Source organism: Hibiscus syriacus, unplaced genomic scaffold (assembly GCF_006381635.1).
Source record: "Hibiscus syriacus cultivar Baekdansim isolate YM2019G1 unplaced genomic scaffold, ASM638163v2 tig00111394_pilon, whole genome shotgun sequence".
NCBI lineage: Eukaryota > Viridiplantae > Streptophyta > Magnoliopsida > Malvales > Malvaceae > Hibiscus > Hibiscus syriacus.
The window spans coordinates 609,313-631,053 of NW_024063080.1; the positions used below are offsets into that span (position 1 = coordinate 609,313).

General features: G+C 34.1%; 2 protein-coding genes and 1 pseudogene across 4 annotated transcripts; 2 read left to right on the top strand and 1 right to left on the bottom strand.

Moving 5' to 3' along the window:
- Nucleotides 1-217: 217 nt before the first annotated feature.
- On the top strand, nucleotides 218-4,255 carry LOC120160929 (annotated as a pseudogene).
- Nucleotides 4,256-5,974: 1,719 nt separating this feature from the next.
- Nucleotides 5,975-10,310, bottom strand: LOC120160947 (50S ribosomal protein L1, chloroplastic-like). Of its 3 annotated transcripts, XR_005519461.1 has the most exons (8): nucleotides 9,862-10,209; nucleotides 9,399-9,578; nucleotides 9,241-9,295; nucleotides 6,967-7,094; nucleotides 6,762-6,845; nucleotides 6,502-6,627; nucleotides 6,118-6,375; nucleotides 5,975-6,074 (listed from the first exon to the last, which is right to left on the bottom strand). XR_005519461.1 is itself a non-coding variant. In XM_039171254.1 (7 exons), exons 1-7 carry the CDS (start codon nucleotides 10,207-10,209, stop codon nucleotides 6,238-6,240), a joined length of 1,059 nt encoding a protein of 352 aa, XP_039027185.1. In that variant the 5' UTR covers nucleotides 10,210-10,310; the 3' UTR covers nucleotides 6,234-6,237. The 3 variants fall into 3 exon arrangements, 2 of the variants coding, with proteins under 2 accessions (XP_039027185.1, XP_039027186.1); XM_039171254.1 differs by lacking the exon at nucleotides 5,975-6,074 and having other exon boundaries at nucleotides 6,234-6,375; nucleotides 9,862-10,310; XM_039171255.1 differs by lacking the exons at nucleotides 5,975-6,074; nucleotides 9,399-9,578 and having other exon boundaries at nucleotides 6,234-6,375; nucleotides 9,862-10,310.
- Nucleotides 10,311-18,467: 8,157 nt separating this feature from the next.
- On the top strand, nucleotides 18,468-20,567 carry LOC120160943 (CTL-like protein DDB_G0274487). The gene is made up of 4 exons (XM_039171250.1): nucleotides 18,468-18,821; nucleotides 18,984-19,895; nucleotides 19,999-20,232; nucleotides 20,370-20,567. Exons 1-4 carry the CDS (start codon nucleotides 18,483-18,485, stop codon nucleotides 20,544-20,546), a joined length of 1,662 nt encoding a protein of 553 aa, XP_039027181.1. The 5' UTR covers nucleotides 18,468-18,482; the 3' UTR covers nucleotides 20,547-20,567.
- Nucleotides 20,568-21,741: the final 1,174 nt, after the last annotated feature.

Sequence of the window (21,741 nt, forward strand, 5' to 3'; positions counted from 1 at the left end):
GACTAAAACGGCATAAAAGTAATAGTTAGATACTAAACGTGTAGTTTAGCCTAGTAAATTAAATTACGAATTCAACGATGAAAAAAGCATCTTTTGTAGAGCTTAATCTGGGGCTGATAACGTGGCCACATAGGTCAGCCGCAGCCATTTCCAGTGGATCTCTCCACAGCCCAACACTGCCCTTTAACCCCCCGACCGAACAACCCTAAACCCTTAAAATTTTCCAATCTCCATTTTCGATTCGGCAGCAACCAAAAACCCTAAACCTATTAAAGCCAAATAACCCACTTCCGAAGTCTCCAATTTTATCACAAAGAGAAAATGGAGGTTGAAAGAGAAGAAGCAGAGACGGGGAAAAGCGTGATGTGCCTATTAACAGACCAGGAAGGGACCACTCTGGGAGGCACCATGTACCTTCCCCAGAACGTCGGTCCTCTTCAACTTCAACAGATCGTCAATACGCTTCTAAAAAATGTAACATTTTATTTTTCTACTTCTGTTTCATTGCATTATATTTTCTTCTTACTTGTTCCAACTTGTTACTTTTCATTTTGTTTTTCGTTTGGTTTAGATGAATTTTTATTTGGAGTTTTGTGCAAGTTGCTTGCTTATTTTTGGTTGAATTGTTGAAAACCTTTATGATCATTTTACTTCCAAATGTGATTTAGTATTTCATGATAATAAAATGCTTTTAGAACTGATAAAAGTGAGAATTGAGAAACTTTGCTATATGGGTTCCTTCAGGAGGAGAAACTACCATATGCATTTTATATATCTAATCAAGAGCTTCTTGTGCCACTTGGAAATTACTTGGAGAAAAATAAAGGTCAGTTGGGGAACTGATGATAGTGAATTATGTGACAGTTCGACTTTTATTACTTGACTCTTTTACATTTCTCAATATGCTATACCTATTATTGGCTGATTAATTTGGATCAACAAATTTTCAGTTTCCATGGAGAAAACACTATCCATAGTTTATCAACCTCAGGCAGTTTTCAGGATTCGTCCAATTAATCGGTGTTCAGCTACAATTGCTGGTATGGGATTGATTTATTTTTGTTATCAAAAACTTAACTGCATTAATGTTGAAATCATTACTTCATTGGCTATTCTTCATGAAAGAAACAAATTGCCTGTTGCATCTTGCATGGTCTCTTGATATGATGATATTATTAGACTTTTTAAAGGAATTAATTTTTTTCAGGTTCACGCTCAACTAATTTTATTGTAATAAAACTTATATTAACATATTCATATTTTTTCTTTATATGGATCAATTAGGTGTAAAATGTTTACTGGCATCCCTTTAGCACAATTGGATTGTTTATCCTAAATCTTTGTTGTTGTTTTGTCACAATAGGTCATACTGAAGCAGTACTTTCTGTTGCCTTTAGTCCTGATGGACGACAGTTGGCAAGTGGCTCAGGGGATACCACTGTTCGACTATGGGACCTAAATACTCAGACTCCAATGTTTACGTGCACAGGTTTGAAAATTTGTATACTTGCACTTGCTGTTTTCTTGATCAGTTTGACTGAAAAACTGTTTGAGCAACATACAAGTATTTAAGCATACAAATGGAGCGAAAAAAAGAGATGCCATGTAACATTTAATTCATGTTATTGTAATTCTTTGCACCCATTGCTTTTCTTTTTTCTATGTTAATCATTTGTCTTCTGATTTTTTTACAGGACACAAAAATTGGGTTCTTTGTATCGCATGGTCACCTGATGGTAAACATCTTGTCAGTGGAAGCAAGTCTGGAGAACTACTATGTTGGGACCCGCAAACAGGAAAGCCTACCGGCAACCGGCTGACTGTAAAGCCTTTATTCTTAAATAATTATTTTTAATAATTCAGCATAGTTTCTTGACCTCTTTAAACTGAAACTGTCTCATCAATTGGTAAAAAACAATGGTATACTTTCTGTTTAGTCAATTGCCTTCTTCATATACGTGGATTCTGTTATAGGGCCACAAGAAATGGATCACCGGTATCTCTTGGGAACCTGTCCATCTAAATGCTCCATGCCGTCGCTTTGTAAGTGCTAGCAAAGATGGTGATGCCCGCATATGGGATATTTCCTTAAAGAAATGTGTTATTTGCCTCAGTGGCCACACACTTGCTGTAACTTGTGTGAAATGGGGTGGAGATGGAGTCATATATACAGGGTACAATTTTGTTTTGTTTCTCTGATTGTGATTAGATTTTTTATTGGCATATCATCACTTTGTTCCATGGAAGTGGAAGCTCTGTTTTCCTTAGAAATGACATAGAAATAATCACTTTGTACTCATCATATCTTCTATTAACAGCCTGTTTTTAAACTAACTGCTTAGTACTAATCATCTCCTTTTGTCGAACTGGCTGAAGATCCCAGGATTGTACTATCAAAGTATGGGAAACTTCACAAGGGAAGCTGATTCGTGAATTGAAGGTGATTTCTTGCATTTTCTAGAACATCTCTTTGTCATCATGTGTACACATTAAACTTCCCTTTTGCATGTTTATGCATCCATTTTTAGTGTATATGCTCTGAATTTTTATAATATAGACATTCATTTGTTTGTGCTACTTGTTTTAGGGTCATGGGCATTGGGTTAACTCACTTGCACTGAGCACAGAATATGTTCTTCGCACTGGAGCTTTTGATCATAACGGTAAACAATATTCGTCTCCAGAAGAAATGAAGAAGGTAGTGTTATAATTTCTTCTATCAATCAAACACATCATTTTAAGTCTGCTGCTGCTGCTCTCTCTTTACAACAAGTATTATTTCTTCTATGGATATATTTAAGCTTCCTACTCTCCCTCTCTTCTGTAGAAAAGTAATTAAATTTACTTATATAATTTAGGTTGCCCTAGAAAGGTACAACAAAATGAAAGGCAATGCCCCTGAGAGATTGGTATCGGGATCTGATGATTTACCATGTTCCTATGGGAACCAGCTGTAAGCAAACACCACAAAGTTCGCATGACTGGTCATCAACAGGTACAACGTATACTGCTGCAACTCTGTATGATTTCCTCATTCTTAAAATTAAGTTTGTTGCATGTTTTGTTGGTTGTTTGCAGCTTGTAAACCATGTTTATTTCTCACCTGATGGGCAATGGGTGGCTAGTGCATCGTTTGATAAGTCAGTCAAGCTATGGAATGGAGCTACCGGAGAATTTGTTGCTGCATTCCGAGGTCATGTTGGGCCTGTATATCAAATAAGGTTTGAGCTGTTTCTGTAGTTTATTTCCATGTCTCTTTTCTGTTATTTCTTAGGATTAATAATCATCTTGCATTTTGCCCTTCAGTTGGTCTGCAGATAGTAGGCTTCTTTTAAGTGGAAGCAAAGACTCCACCTTGAAGGTAAGTCAATAGGAACTTTTTATCTTCTTCCCCCTTTTTTGGTATTCGAAGATTCTGAGAAATTGTTGAGATTAATCATTGGGCATTCTTTTATAAACATACTCACATGCTCTACTTTCGATGTGGTGTAGAAATGAACCAAATTGAAGTTAGATTTTATTTCTACTTTCTGACTCAGTTGAGTTAAATGTTATTCTTATGCCATGGCCTCATTGTTAGTACCATTATCGTTCTCTTGTTCAGCCTCTGCTACATATCTGTCCTTCTTGCTTTACTCTCCCTTAGATTCCCCCCGGCGAGTGCTGCCAACCCTAATCTTTGGTACTCCCCTAAAAGTCCTGATTCTTTAGTTGAATGCTAATGTTTTTTAACAAGCTTGCTATTCTTGTTACAAGGTTTGGGATATTCGAACAAAAAAGTTGAAGCAAGACCTTCCAGGCCATGCAGATGAGGTAAGCTCTCGATGCTACTAGCAATAGCAAAGCCAAAGAATCATCAATACTGGTTTGCTGATGTACTGGTGACTGATCTTCATCTTCATTCGGACAGGTTTTTGCCGTTGATTGGAGTCCAGATGGTGAGAAAGTTGCCTCTGGGGGTAAGGATAGGGTGTTGAAGTTGTGGATGGGCTAGAAGGCTACAAATCAATGGGGAGCCACATGGTTGAAATATCAATTATCTTATAAGAACAAAGATGCGTGCAGCAGCAATGAACCAGAAACTACAGAATCAGCTCAGATTGATTGGTACAAACTTCATTGTGTGACATTGCATATACGCTGCCATTGATCATTGTTTTCAGGATTGTTTGCTGTATATTATATTCTAGCCATGCGAGACATTGCAACCGATGTAATATCTTCTTTGAAGTGTAATGCAAATTATTTATTTATATATAAATAGAGTCGAGGCAACGGTCGAACAAAGTTGCCTTTATTTTGGGTCAAGACAAACCCAGGTTGCATTTAGTACGTAACAGAGACAAGTTTGAATAATATTCATGGTGTACCGTCATTCCATATATAAGAGCCTTCTACTGTGACATTTGATTCAATATGCACCTTTCTCTAACAACAGAATTAGAGATTTTTATTTCATTCCCAATTTTGGTGCCTTGCCCCATGAAAGTGCACAAACCTGTGTGAAGAACATGACAATGTGACATCAGATGCTCGGTAAGTTCCCTTCCTCTCAACTTTTATCAATATACTTAGAGCACATCTGAAACAACGACGATCAACCCAACCCGCGAGCAACGTTCAACAATTTGCTACCATCTCCTATCATCAATGAATCTCCTCGATATACAAAATTTTAACAGAAGAAACCAGAATGTGTAACCTACCACGACATGCAAGTTTATCTTCAATGCAAGGAAACCAAAAAAATCCAAAACCACATTAGTAAATGCTAAAATCATATTGTTAGCAACTTTGCTTCCAGTCAAAACCTGCAATATAGGTTCCCCGTCTGATGGAAAACAGATCCTAATCAAGAACGCCATAATGAGTGCGTGCATTTAATCTTTGGCATCACCGATATATTTGATAATTCTTGTTCTTGGACCAAGAAGCTCCTTGAGTGCTCGAAGTTCTCTCCATAATATGATCTTCAAATCCTCGTATATGTCCCAAACTTGCTGAAAGTTCCAAACAATGGCTAGTTTAAATACTTCATTGAATCTCAACACTCTTAGATCAGTGTTTCCAAGGCTTAATGTGGCATCATTGCCGCCCAAACTCTTAGCAATTTGAGTCGTCCATTTTCTCATTACCAGTAGTCTAAACCCGTATGGCTCCATCACCTTCAACAAACTCATTGGCTTTAGTAAACATTGTCAAATAAGCTCGTTCAAGCTTTCCACCAGCATCAGTACTTGAAAGAAAAAAGACAGTTGTGTTTTCCCTGTGCACCACCCAAACTTACATCCATCAACCAAAACAATGGTAATTAATTGAAAACTATCGTCACCCATCATTATTATACCAGCACCACCCAAACTTACACCCATCAACCAAAACAATGGTAATTAATTGAAAACTATCGTCACCCATCTTTATTATACCAGCACCACCTTGTCTATGAAGCTGAGATAAAGCTCTATGATTTTCAGAGAAACCTGTTGGTACAAGCTCAAAGATGGGTTTTGACAAAGGTGATGAACATGAGACTTTAGAGATATTAATGGTAGTTGCAGATATTTTCATCCATGTCCTCCACACGATCACTAATATTTTCACCATCTATTACTTCATCCATCCGTACAAGCATTCAACAAACACCTTGACTTCGTTAGTGGCTTTCAACAACGATTATTGTTTTGTCTAAGTAGAATTTATCAGTTCAACACTGTTGTCTTCATCCTTTCTCAAACATTATTTCATCTCATTGAATTGTGGACCCTTCACCGTACACATAAGATGACCAAAGTCTTGTGATAGATCTATTTAACCAGAATCCCTTTCTCATGTAATCACACACAAAGTATTCCCAGAGAAGAAAATGAGAGAATATTTTATCAGTAAATTTTACTGTAATTAGCCTACAAGTTCAGATGCACATGTTTTCTAAGTAAATTTTGCTTATTTATCACCCCTGATAATAAACCCAGGATTCTACTCAAAACACCTTCGACTGAGAGAGAAAATAGCAATAAATAAAATTGATGCTATTAGTCATATGATGATACAAGTCCCAGTCTGTATACAGAATGCTAATCCATTAATGCACATACACAATTTCACTAGGGTTCAAACATTCGATCTTTATCTAACACCCCCGGCCAATTCCATTGAGCACTGCATGTTCTGCATAGAATGCCCACATAGCTGATTGAAGGGTCAAAGACATTATCAACTGTTAGTAGTCGCCATTCTTCAAATGTTCGATGGAGGCTTGTAATCAAGCATCTCCCTTATATTTAACTTGATCGAAGGACCCATCGAAGTGCATATATGCGCACTTTTCCAGTATACTCCTTTGGCACCTTTTGGTTTGTTTGTTTCAATCGATTTCTGTCAAATTAACAAAACCAAATAAATATCAGAGTTCAATTCTGGTTTAGAAACAAATTGCGTTCAAAAGAAAGAAACGGAGAGCAAGAAGGCAAGAGAAGCGTAAAGGAATGGGGTTTGACATACTACTGCTGCAAGAAAGTTGATAAGGAGGTCTTCTTCAGAGAAGTCTACTTTGCCAAAAGGTATGTGAACGATCCCAGTTTTATCAGCCCTGTATTCAACTTTACCCTTTTTGAATTCTTCGATAGCCTGAAAAAGAAAACGATTCACTATACATTATATCCAAATCACCATCAGTAGCTACCATGCATCATTCAGTTGCGAATTCATTAAAACTAAAATGAGAAATGAGAAATCATCCAAACATAACAATCAGATCATACCTGAGGTATATTTGGTGTAACGGTACCAGCTTTCGGATTTGGCATCAGCCCACGTGGTCCTAGAATCTTTCCAAGACTTGCAACCTAATTTAGAAGTAGGAAGACGTTAAAATAAAACCCCTAGTGATAAATTATTGTCATAACCATCAAACAAAGCCAAATCCATGATATCTCATTAATTGAAATAAGAGCAGAAAAGCAGCACCTTAACCATCATATCTGGTGAAGCAATCAGTTTGTCAAAGTCCATGAATCCTCCTTTTATTTGTTCAATCAAGTCCTCACCACCGACAATATCTGCTCCAGCATTTTTTGCTTCATCGAACTTTTCACCTGCAAAGATATTACATAAAAGCAATTGATGTGTGTTGATAAGCCTCAGGAAAAAAGCTTTATCCAAATATTATTCCATTTGATATCTTTAACTACTCTCACTCACCTAAAGTACATTAGTTTAGAATAATGACCTGCAGTTAACATAATTCTATATTTAGAGTTCAGAACCAACTCGATCTGTTACATGAACTGAACATCATTCAGTTATGTTTCTTTGTTGGAATATTTCAAAAAAACAAAAAACACATACCCAATTGTAAGCAAATCAAAACACTTAAAGAATCAGTTGAAAAGGATGAGCTTGTACGCACAAGAACTGTTGTTCTGTGACGATTAAAATCTGGATTTTGAAAATATCCAAAGATCAAAACCTATTACTAGTGAGTATGAGTGAACTATTTTACTTGCATGAAAATTGAATTTCTTATAAACTAGTAAGACACCCTACGGATATAAGGAAAGATCATCTTCTTACTTACAATATTAGTGGAAAGGGTGTTTAACTATTTATGCTTTATAATCCTAACGGAAGAAAATATGAGTTCAAAATTCCCCTAATTACATCTTCATTGGTTATGTTGTACATGATATTGCATATAGGTTTCTCAGTTGAAAAGTTTGCTTGTATGAATTTGATATAACTATTTTTAGTACAATTATGAGATTGTACTTGAAACAAAAAGTTCTCTTCTCAAATTGACGTGAAAAATATGGGAGAAGTGTTATATTGGATGTTGAAATGTAAGATTTTATTGTTTGATGTCAAAACCTATGAATACTCCTTATGATATTAACACTCGAATAAAAATAGATGTGATATTGTAGCTCAATCTGAGAATGCATAGATTATTGTAAGTCTGATGCATTTAGTTTTTTTTTCCACAAGACACATGACATATGGTGTATGTAAATTGAACAATTATACACACAACACAAATCATGAGCATTACACTGTTACAGTTGTATCAATAAGATTTTTGAAAGGTATTATGAATTATGGTACTCTATTTTGTGGATAATATGAAGCTGATAAAATGATGCTAACTGGATTTCAAATCTAGATGAGACAAAGTTCACTAAGGAAATGTTTGGTTCACATAATGTAAGATTACTTGACACGTTATTAGGAATGTTAAATTACCATGTTTGGCTCATTTAGCAGAAATGTAAGATTTTATTATTTGGTGGAGTGTTAAGATTAACTAAAAACACATTTTAGTTATGTGGTTATATTTCCTCAATGTAATCTTCTCTAACCAAACAAAGGAATATAATTCCTCAATGTAAGATTACCAAGCACACCCCTAAGTGCACATCACAGAGCTTGATCTTTTTTATTTCTCAAGTCTACCTATTGTTAGCCTTTGACTTACCTAATTTTTCTCAACCAACCTTTGCTCACACGCCTAACCGCCCATACATACCAAGCTTGACAACATTGTTTTACACACCAAAAACGCATATCTCCTTTCATTATCTTATTTTTCCAGCCCAACTTTTTCAGCCTTTGGCTTATCTCATTTTACTCTACCAACCTACGCTCACAAGCCTATAAATAACAAGTCTGGCAACATTGTTCTATACACCAAAAAGCGCACGACTGTTCTCATTCTCTCTTATTTTTCTAGCCCAATCTTTGCTCACAAACCTATAAAAACAAAGCCTAACAACAACATTCGCTCCCAAGCCTATAAATACCAAGCCTACACTAAAAATGTATATCTCCACTCATTATCTCTTATTTTTCTAGCCAAGTTTTGACTACAAGCCCATAGATACCAAGCTTGATAACATTGTTTTATACACCAAAATACGCATATCTCCTCTCATTAGCTCTTCCATTCTACTGCGTATTTTTCTTAGAGTTCTTTGTTGTTCCCACCCCTGTTCTTCAAATAGATGAGCTGGTTAAATCCTAAGATACATACATTCTACAATAAAGTATCCATCAGGAAAGTGTCCTATACGCCTCAAGTTTTAGTTCAGATTTCGGTTTTGTTCAATTTGGTCCAAAATAACCCAACACCTTTATCCTCTAAATTATATGCAAGAATATCTAGAAATAAAAACAAGTTCCAATACAGATGAAAACAAAAACAAGTTACGATAAGAAGATTAGCATGCATCAAAGGGAAGCAACTACCTTGAGTAAGAACGGCAACCTTAACCTTTTGTCCTGTTCCCTTAGGCAAATTCACCTGTAAGATGAAGAAGGTTCAAAAGCAAAGTATGATATTAGAGTAATGAGATCATGGCTACCATGAGTCGATGAGATCATCATGCAAAGCACGGGAAACTTACGGTTGCTCGCAGCTGTTGATCATTGTACTTGGGATCAATGTTAAGGCGGAAATGGGCTTCAGCTGTCTCTACAAACTTTGTACTTGACATTTCCTTTAGCAAAGATATTGATGTCTTTAGATCATGTTCCCTTTTGTTTTCCCTTAATTTTTGAATTTCCAAGAATCTCTTGGATCTCGTCTGCAGTTTGTGCAGGAAAAGGGAATTGAATTAAATTACTGAACCTAAGTAAACAATACACCATAATCATTTAACCGATCCAAAATTGTTAATTTTTTTTTTTTTTTTACTAATTTTTCCAACGTAGGTTAAACCTAACCCTCAAAAGCCAAAACTTTCATTCAACACAACAAACACTGCTTTCTCTAAGCTAAGCAAAAAAATCCAGACATGAAATGAACCAACATAAAACAAAAACAAAATAAACAAAACCAGAACAGTTAAAACTTTAACATCCACATACTCTGTCTCTCTTAAGAGGCAACGCCGCCTTTCCTTTCTTGGGTTTCAATGGGGCAGTAATAGTAGCGGTAGCAGAGCCACCGTCAGCCGCTCCGTCCTCTTCCTCCGCAGCCTCAGTCACCTCGGCCTCCGTAGCCACGGCAGCCACAACGAAATGATTGGAGCCTCTCCGGGCACACAGATTAGCCCATCCTATGCCGGGTTTTCTGTCTATGGAAGAAGTCTTGAGAGAAAAGGAGGGCTTGTTGGACTTGAAGGATAGAACCGAAAGGGTGAGGTCTTGGGGATGTACGGTGGAGGCGGCGTGCGTTACCATGAGCGAGGATGAAGGTGTGGTGCAAGTAGCCATTGTTTCGAGTTCGTGCTGTGTCTGTAAGTTAGAGCTTCCTTTTCAGTGCTGTTTGTTTTGGGCTATCTTATCCATCCATCCATAACCGAAATCAAGAGGATGAGAGATGTCTGTTATTTAAAAATTTAAAAATTTATCATATTAAAATTTATGAGCCCGTAATATAAGAGGTCGTTGACCAGGTTGAAAATTATCAGGTATATTAAAGGAAAATACCCAAATTTACTGGTCGGGTACCCAACCCATTATTTTTGACGTGTTTATGGGTCGAGTCCAGATCATAAAATTTCACTTAATCAGGTGCCCGACTATCCGATTATCCGGATCCTTTTTATTTTATTTCAACAAAACACTCAAGCCCCAATTGTAATTACCTGAAAAGCCGTTCGAAAGAAGAAAAAATGCAGAAGAACAATTGTATATTTGAGGCACCAAGAATAATGACTTCAAAGATAACAAATGGACCCCTGTTTGCGCATTTCAGGAATCTAAAGAGCGGTTGCTTAGCTTTTCCATTACAAATTTAACTAATCGATTTGCAGAAGAACAATTGTGTATTTCGGGCACCAAGAGGAACAGTTACTCGGTTTGCAGTTGATTTGAAATTCAAACAGCATTCATTAATTATTGGTCCAATTCTGATTTCAGTGTGTACTATGCTTAAATTTATGGATTTAGTCCCTGCATTTCTATTTAACATAATTTGAATTTGTCTAGTAATTTTATTAAATTTAAACCGGATACTTATATTACTCGAATTAGTGGGTAACCAGATTGTACAACTACCAGACTTGCAGGTACCCGACTCTTACAGGCCGAGACATGGGCTAAGTTTTTAGTACCTGAAAATCTCGGATACTAACATTTTGAGTACCAAAAAATACGGGTTCTCGGACATAAACACTCCTAGTCAAATCTAGTGTGAAACATTCGTGTCGTTTTTGGACCAGAGATAAATAACTACTATGCAACAAATCTATGGGCTAAGTTTATCTTCATTGATTGTTGCTTCTTCCATAAGGTATACCTTCTTCACCGATCAAGGCTAATCCTCCTGCACCGTCACCTAAACCTCTTGGAGTTGGTCCTCTTCCACCCACCTCCATCAATGCCTCCAAGTTCCAAATGGACCACAACATACACCAAATGCTACATCTGCGAAGGATTAGGGAATAAAGCCAATGCTTCTAAAGTCAAACTGAAGCCATTTTTCAGGGATAAAGTTGCAGCTAAGCCTGACCATGCAATGGCGTTGAATCAGATAAGGAGTTAGTGAAGAACACATGCAGTTATTTCCATAGTGCCAATAACAAGGATGAGGGATTACACCAATATTTTTGTGATCGTACATGATAATTTTGGATAAGGTATGCAAAGAACTTAAAGAGAAGCCAGTAAAATCACATAAGGAGGGGGTCGCAGGCAATGCATCCTCTTCCTCAGCTGTTTTAACAGCAACAGTCGATTTCTCGACCACAATCTTGTTAGATTTCTATACATCGGCAATCATTCGAGCAACACTCTCCCAATAAGTCGTATCAAGACGAAGAAGAAGGAGAATGTGATTTTTTTTATATTATATTTTAATTACCAACTAAGACTTATGTTAATGGATAAAAACATAAGGGATCACTCGTATAAAGAAGAATAATAAGAAGATTGTGAATTTTTTTATACTATATTTTTAATTATTAACTTAAACTTTTGTTAATGGATACAAAACATAAGGTTCAACTTGTATAATTTACCTGTATATTTTTAGTGCTAAGTAAACATATTATGTCATTAAAATAATTATGAATTCGATTATGATATAAATTTATGTTTTTTTATATTTTTAATGTCTTTATTTTAAAGAATATTTAGGTAAATTTATAGGAGGCTTATATTTGGCAATAAAAAATTAGAAGCAAAGTTGAGGTTTTCTATAGACCATATTGTCCTATTTGATCTGGAATAGCAGCCACAGGGTACCCTTTCCTGTGGCCCCATTAGGATGCCCTCAGCTCCTTTCTATCTTTTTCCCTGAACAGATAGTAATAATTGAGATGACACGTAAGACAAATTGAGGTGGATCCAAGTCATCCAATCTTGACCTAATTCACTCTTGTCAACATCCCCTAAATCCAACATCACTTGATGCACGCACCAATTTTCTCTCACGTGACAAACTTTTCTTACCTCCATAATCTATATTTATAACATATAACATTAACTTCTATAGAAAAGTTGAAACCTTAAAGCGTTCCATTGGATGGAGATAATGAGTTTTATAAAAGTTATTAAGTTTTTTTAATATTGAATGTTATTTTTAATAGAAAGTTTCTTTTTTTTGTATCTTTGTGTTTAATATTTTTATATTTTATGTATGAGTTTTTTGGTGATTTTTTTCTCTAAGTTTGGGTGAGTTGTAATTTTAATTCATTCATTCGTTTTTTTAATAAAATTCAGTTGTTATTGTTAAAAAAATTGAACTCATTGAATAAATTCAAAAATCAAAGGGAATGTTGTTTTCTCTTAGATCTTGAATTCAAATAGGTATAATCTATGTTATTAATTATTAAAAATATAATGAACAAATACTATTTCTTAATATTTCAAAATTTTTTTAAAAAAACATATTAAAAAGTTATAAAGAAAAATACTACTAAAAGGAGAGAATGTGTGAGACAAGAAGGAAAGGGACAGGGGGGGAAGAGAGAAGAAATGGTGAAAGAGACATTAGGAAAAGGTAAAGAGAAGAGAGAAAATAAAGGAAAATATAATATTAGACTGGCTGTTTTAAAAAATAAAAGTTAATTTTAAAAAATATAAATGAAAATATATGTAACATATAAAAATAATAGAAAATTTGTTTTCATTGTTCTCACTAAAAATGTTTGGAAAATTAAAAAAAGTTAGAAAAAAATGAACTAATAATAATCATCGTCTTTATTAAATAAAATAAAAATATTCTAAAATTACGTTAAGAGTCTATAAAAATAAAAGTATATTGATCACTTAAGTCATATATTTTTTAAAAATCATCTGAGTGCATAAATTAGTTATTTTTTTATTAATTAGTTTAAGATGATTATAATGTAATATTTGTTATAAATATTATTAATCATTTGACAATGAACACTCAAATACCCTTACAGACGACATACTCGAACATGAAACCTCTAAGGATAACAAATATCTGTTTAACAACTAAGGTCGCATAATTCATGCAAATTAATCACTTAAAAATAAAAATAATAAGAAACATAGAAGGAAAGAGTTAGAAATCTAACCAAACAACTTAAACAAATTATAGATACTAATAAGCATAATTTGTCAGCCGTAAAAGATAAATATCATCAACACTAATATAAAAAATCATACAATAATGATTACTTGTTAACAAATTGACGTTATCACTACTCAATCGCAGCCTATATTTGGTGATTCTAAACCTCTATCAATGTCCAACCAAAGTGTAAAAAGTAATGATAGGTCAACATAATAAATAAATAAGTTTCATCTAGATCTAAAGATACGATATTAAATCCAACCACCAGAAAATAAAACTTTCTTTAAGAACATACGAAGAACATGCTATAGAAGTAGACAAAGTTATTCACTATTTTCATATGAAGATTAATTAAACAAAAAATTAACATAGTTAGATTATGGGGGAGTGGCGGAAAGAGAGAAGAAAAAAAAAGAAAAAAAAACTCTAGCGGTTGGTGACCAATCTAAGGCTTGTGTTGGTATCGACAGTGAAAAATATACAAAAGAAATTAGAGATAAACAACGCAAGAGAGAAAAAGATAAAATATTATGAATTGCTAGTTGGTCTAGTAAGATAAGGTTTTAGGTTCTTTAATTAAAGTCGAAGGTTTAAATCTTAACATTGTGAAGGGAGAAAATTGGATTGAAAGACAAAAAAAATCTTGGTTCAAATCCATATAGACATAAAATTGTTATTTTTTTCCCAATAAATTTTATACCTATTAAATCTTACCATGGTTCAGATTTATATAAATGTAAGAATTTTTTATAATATAATTATTATAATAATTTTATTATAAGAAAATAGGCAGTTAAACACGTTTTTTTATTGAGGAATACGTACACGCTTATATATAAGTTGTTTGAATCTAAAATCTTTAAAAAAAAATAATATTTTTTTTATTATTGATCACTGAACGTATTTGATTTTTCTTTATTCTTATAGGCCAATTAATTGAAGTATTTGTATGATCAAGTTTCACTGCAAAAATTGGCTTCCTAATTACTTCCTAGTTTCGTTGCTGCATAAATTCAATTCAAGTAATCTGGTAACAACCAATAAACTATCTAGATCCGACTCAAGACAAAAAAATATGAGTTTTTTTTGGAACTGTGTTTCAAACATTATATCTATGATCTTTCGAAATTTAGATGAAACTAACGTAATGCGTAGATATTGAGGTTCAAAAATTTAAAATTTGTACCAAACCGACGTAGTGTAAATTTTGAGGACTAGGTATAATATTTTACTAATTTAAAGAATGACAACAGAGAAAATGAAGAAAAAAAAGAAGATAAATCGAATGATCGTTTCATGAGTTTTGATAGTCAAGTGGATAAAAGATAAAAACTTTAATATCCGGTGACTATTATGTAGTTTACCCTTTTTAATTTGTGTAGATAATTAATAATTTGAAATAAATATATTTTATTTATATATTTATTTTTTAGGCCTGATGATGTTTTATTCTTCAAAAATTTTTAAATCTAATCTTTAATTTTTTTTTTGTCTTCTCAACATTTAAATTTTTATTATTTTTGTCAAATAAATTAATTGATGAAAAATAATAATGATATCATTTTGGCTTAATATAAAAATAAGTGTTTAAACTATATTATTTTTCTCATTTAGGTGCTTAAATTATTTTTCAGTCAATCAAAGTGTTTAATGTTACAAATTGTATCATTTTAAGTACCTCGACCATAATGACCGTTAAAAAGTTTCATTAAGTGACACATGTCGTATTTTGATAATTTTAAAGATTTTATTTGAAAAAATTAAAAACAAATTGTTTTATTTAAAAACTATTAAGAATTCTTCAGTCCCCTCCTGTCGCTCCTTCCCCCAGTACCCCCAACCTTCCTCCCTCCCCCTCCTGCCGTCCCCTCAACCCCCTCCATCCCACCGTCCCTCCCCTCTCTCCCGACCTCTCAACCTCCCCAACCCTCTCCCATTGACAGAAACAACGATAAACGGAGGTGGCCGACGTGGATATAGAGATTATAATTTTAAAGTTTTGAGATTTTATTATGATTTTAATTTTTTTTGGGATTTTTAAAAATTATATATTTTAGAGTTTTTTTTTATTTTAAATATATTTTTAAAATTGTTATAAACATGACACGTGTCACTTAACATAAATTTTAACGACTGTTACGGTTGAAACACTTAAAATGATAACGTTTGAAATGTTAGATACTTGAATTAACATAAAAATAATTTAGACAACTAAATACAAAATGATATAGTTTGAACACTTATTTTTATATTAAACCTATTGTTTCATAAAAAAATAATGTTAACTATTTTGTTCTTTTATAAAAAGTTTAAAAACATTTTAAAAAATAATAAGCGTATATAATGAAATTATTTAGGAAAAGAATCTACGTGAACAAGAAAACAGAATGAAATTATTAAAAGTTTTAGTTTTATCTATTTTATAACTTATAAAATTGTGACTCGAACTCCAACGATGTCAGACTGTTTGGAGCACGCCATGGACCTTCCCAATTTGAATGCTTCCATCTCCATGTACTTGAAATATTTCATTAATTTCATAATTTAAATACTAACCAACATAAAACTTAAAACAAAGTTTGTATTCATTCTTCACGTTTTTATATTGGAGCCGTCTCTTTCCCTTAACAAATTTTTCCCTTCAAATTATTATTTTTTAAATAATTTTAGTGATTATATAATATTTATTCATAATTTTTTTAGACATCAACAACATATATTCTATAGCAATGGCGGATATATGTACGATTTAAAGTGGATACGTGCCCACCTGAAATCTATTTTTTTTATATTTGTTAATTTTACCAATGATATTCAACTTAAAATTTTATTAGTGTTTATCTTATACAATATATTTTTATTATTAATATATATATATCCTGAAAAATATTTTTTGATCAACCGATATTCTCTAAACGATTGCTCAAACCAAGATCTGAAAAAAAAATCCTTTAATAATTGATACCGCTCAATATTCAATAAGTTGCCCCTTCAAATTACTTTTATGATTCCTTTTGCAGAATATTAAATTTAATGCGAGTTAACATACCTCCTCGTGATGGATGGATGGATGGCCCCCAACCATCGTGCATAAATATTAACATTTATTTCTTTTACATTTTTATGAGTTTGCAGCGTATATCCTCAAACTACCGATTTATATTTTAAATTGGTGTCTATTTTTTTAGATATTTTAATTTTATCCTCAAACTATGATATTCATTTTTAAATTAGTCTTTAAACTTTTAAATATTCTAATTTCATCCTCAAACTATGATCCTCATTCCAAATTAGCCCCTAAACTTTTAATCTTTCAATTTTATCCCCAAATTCATCTAAATATGTAATTAGTTTTAACCATAGTTTAACCTAAACATAAATTTTTCAAACATATAATAATATAAGTTAGCCTAACGATTTTACTAAAATGAAATGCGATTAGTATATACATATAATCTGGGATGAAATTGAAATGTTGAAAAAGTTTGAGGACTAATTTAGAATGAAGGATATAGTTTGTGGATGAAAATAAAATATTCAAAAGTTTAAGTACACATTTAGAATGATAATCATAATTTAAGGATGAAATTAAAATATTTAAAAGTTTATGATCTAATTTAAAAAGATGATCATAATTTGAAGACGTATAATGTAATTAACTTCATTTTTATTGTACAACGAATTAATAAGTTGTTATCGTTTTATTTAAGGATAGATACATTATATATACATAATTTTATAGTAAACATATAAATTTTTTAAACATATGTTCAAAAATTAAGAATAAAAAATTATAATTTTTTAAAAATATAATTTAAATTATTGAAAAATGTAAAATATTTAAATTATATCAAAATTTATTTTTGTATAAAGCTAAAGGTGATTACGAAACAATATTTCTTCTAAATACTCTCAATCATTTAACAATAAACTCTCAATCACCCTTGCAGCCGCCGCGGGTATTCAAACTCATAATCTCTAGGAATAACAACAATTCATTTAACCACTAAAACAATTTGGTTCGTGCTAAATTTTTTTTTTAATTTTCAAAAATGAAACCGTTATCCAACCTTGAATCCCTGCTTTGACCCTTATCCGATTCAGCTATGGTATGAGGTGGTTGTTCCTTGCACGGCGTGTGAACTTAACAACGACAACATACCGTTTCATTTCAAATCACCCACTTTTTTGCCACTTATCATTGTTACTATTACTATTAATGCTATTGTTTTTCCCCCTTCTCCTTATAAAGGTGTGATGATTAGCTAAATATATGAATACCCTTCGTCTTGCTTTTCGATCTCCAAACCAATTTGCTTTTGCCAAATATATATATATAGATTTATATTACGTAAATTTTTTTTAGTTTTATATAGATTTATGATTGTTGAACGGATGAAAATATATAATTAAAATTAATTTTTTATTTTTATTTATTAACATTAATTTTAACTATCTATTTTTACTTATTTAATCATCTTAAATTTACGTAAAATTAAAAAAAATATATAAATAGATTGTATCCCTATATATATCGGTTACTTTCTAATATTCAGTTTCAGAGAATAATTATAAAAATGTAGGATTACAAAACCACAACGGTCATCGGGTGCTACCCACGCTCTAAGAAGAGAGCGTTGGCGGTTATTACACGAGAGCCAAGAGGGACAGTGGGCACGCCTAAATTGAAGCATGTGGCAGTAACAACAAGGCAGTAATGGCAGTAAAGTAACGTTCAGGCGGCAGCAGAGAAAGAAAAAGAACAGTCAAACTACATCACCAACCTACCAGAGAAACATTACCTGTATATCATACCAACAAAAAAAATCCAACCACATACACAATCATTTCACGTTTCCGGATACTTCTCCGACTCCGCCGTCTCCTGAATTTGACGTCATCAGAGCCTCCATGGGTGCTGCTGAGCATGTAAAACTGTTGAAACCCCCTCCCCCCAAGTTTTCCTTAATTTTATTTTGAAGTTTGGAGTTTTCTTTTGATGCAGGTGGTGGTGGAAAGGGAGAGTGAAGAAGAAAGAAGAGAAGAGGAGAAAGAAGATGGAAAAGGAGGAGTGGTGGTGGAAGAGAAGGAGAGAGAGGAAGAGGATTTGGAGAAAGGAAAAGTGGGAGCTTTTGTTGAAGAAAATAGATTAGGGATGAATGAAGAAGAAAGAGACCATTTTCATGTGTCAATGTTGCAGACATTGAACCCGACAAACCCTCTAAGGATTGTAATCAATGGTGGTACAAGAGTGGCTACTCCTTCCCCTTCCCAGTCTTCTCGCTTTCAGACACCTCCTCCTCCTCGTTCTCAGCCTCGTTCTACACCGACTCCACAAGTGAGCTCTATCAAGCTTCTGTTTTTTTTTTGGAATTTTCAGCTGTTTTTTATATCGGATTTATGTTATGTTTGGAAGTTCTGAAAAATTCCTCTTATGTAGTAAGAATTTCTGCAGAAAGAATGTGAGTGATTAACTTGAATTTTCTTCCCCTTGTGCCAGCAATCAGTGACAACACTGAATTCAAGAAGATTCACCAACAAAATAAGCCTATTATTATACTTGGTGCATAAGGTTGCGGCTATTGCTCTAGTGGGTTTTCTTATCTTCAAGGGAATTCAAGGGCTAATCGATGCATCAAACCCTGCGAAACGGAAGGAGGAAAGGGTTCTTAAATATTTATTGCCACAAGTTGAAGCAGCATCTCTTTTGAGCATCACTCTCGCATTTGCTTGGCAAAAGGCTGTGCGGGAATGGCCTCGGATCATGGTTTACTTCATCCTCTGGTGCACTTTCTTCATGTCTTTATCTGCCGGGATCCTTCTGATCTGCTTCCAAAAGCCTTCCACCGATGGTGTTGGAGTCTGCTTCATTGCGTTTGCCATCGGTAATGGCTTGTATGCTTGTTGGGTCTCTCAGCGAGTCGGTTTTTGTTTCAAGGTGTTGCTCAAAGCACTGGAACCGGTCGACAAATTCCCCGACTTAAACCAACCTGCATATTGGATGCTTGGGTCTGGGTTCTTGTGGATGTCCCTATGGATCTTGGCTGTGGTTGGAGCCTTGAATTTCTACTACCCACCACTGGTCATAATTGCATTGGTGTTAAGCTTGGCTTGGACAACTGAAGTGATGAGGAATGTAGTTAATTTGACAGTTAGCAGGGTGATTGCTCTATATTATCTAAGAGGAATGCAGTCCAACACTCAGTTCTGCTTCCAGAGAGCCTTGACCCGGAATCTCGGGAGTGCTTGTCTCGGTTCTTTATTTGTGCCGGCAATCGAAGCCTTGAGGATCGTTGCCAGAGGCTTGAATTTGCTCGAAGGAGAAGATGAATTTATGTTCTCTTGTGCTCATTGCTGTCTCAATGTTATGCAGTCCATCTTCAGATATGGAAATGGGTGGGCATATGTACAGGTATTTCCCTTCATAATTGATCATAATGTGCTTGGATTGTTAAGATAAATTTTTGAGCATGCGATAACTGTGTATTATGCTTCTTTCTCCCCTGTTACTGCAGATAGCTGCCTATGGAAAAGGATTCGTTAAGGCATCGCAAGATACTTGGGCACTATTCGAGAGGGAAGAAATGGTACCGATCGTGGATTCCGACATGACCAGCGCGATTTGCTTCCTCACAGGCGTTTGCAGTGGCTCAATTTGTGTTATTGTTGTGGCTGCTTGGACTGCTACGGTCCACGAACCCTTTACTGCCACCATCTCCCTCCTTGCCTTCTTCGTTGGATACCTCATGGTGAGTATTTTTTTTAATGAAGAAAATGTGATTGTGTGATCAACCTGGATTATATATATATATATCTGCATGTTTGTTTGTTATATGACTCAACTCCATGATTGAACTCAAATGCATTATAAAATTGGCATTGACAGACGAGGATCGCCATGGCATTGCCGCATGCATGTGTGAGCTGTTACTACGTTTGCTATGCTGAAAATCCCGAGAACCGATTGTTTGACAAAACGATAAAAGAGCGCCTGGAAATGATAAAGACAGGTCGTGATGCGGTGATGCCGACGCCTCGTGTACCCCGTCGATTTACGAGATAGCTGGTGCCGGTGAGTTGAAAAGGAAACAAAAGCCGGGGTTTTCCCTACACATGTACATAGAGAAATGATGTAGGAAAATTCCAAAATGTAGCCAACTACCCTTATGATGTAAAAGTAATCCAGAGATGGCTGGCTGGTGACGGAAGACGAATTTCGAATGTTAAAGCTTTTAACCATTATTGGATTGTGGACAGCCACTCAGATTCCAATCAACAATCACAATCCCACTTTTTTTCATTTTCTTCCTTGTATTTTTAATTATATTCTTCTTTCCTTTGGATACCACGTTGAAAGTGTTTCCTTTATTTAAAACATTTATGATTCAAGACAATGGGATTGTTGTGGTTGTGGAATGTTGAAAAGTTTTGAGTTCTTTTGCTATTGGGTGTGGTTAGCATCAATGGCTGGCATTGTGAATATGTGTTTTCTTATAAAATATGTAGTTTGATTGAACTTTTGAAAGGATGGATAGCAATGAAAGATTCCCAGTGTTTCCATCTGACCTATTTATCCATAGCTCTCACCTGCTCTTGCTACTTCTAGGGACTGTACGAAAGCTCTCTCTTTTTTACGGTAAATTACGCCTTTAGTATCTAAATTATCAATTTTTATTCATTTTACTATCTAAATTTTTATTTTTTTAAATCATACTTATAGATTTTGTTTTATTTTAGTATTCCGTCGTTAAAAACTTAACGGATGGGCTGATATGGCATAGCACCAGTTGAAGAACGACCAATCCGAACGGTAGACCAGAAGAGAATGAAAAGTTAAGGATTTATCGGTCGACAGATACGACGGCCGACGAGTGTAAACGTGGCGGTTGGTGAGCTTGTCCATTAAGTTTTTAACGGCTGGATACTAAAATGAAACAAAAACTAAACATTAGGCATGGTTTTAAGAGAAATAAAAGTTCAGGTATTAAAGAAGACTAAAACTGATAGTTTATGTACTAAATATATAGTTTACCCCTCTTTCTAATGCTGCAACTTATATTAAAAATACTCAGGATCCTAATCCTATTCAACACTTTTGGATTGAACCGATGAGCATGTTTGATAGAACCACGTGTTGTAGATTTAAAGAAGCATAACTTAGTTGTGTATTTAGTTAGCCTTTTAAATGTCTTTCATCGTGGGGGAAGAAACTAAAGAGACATATATACATACTTCTTCCAAAACTACTTTATAATCTT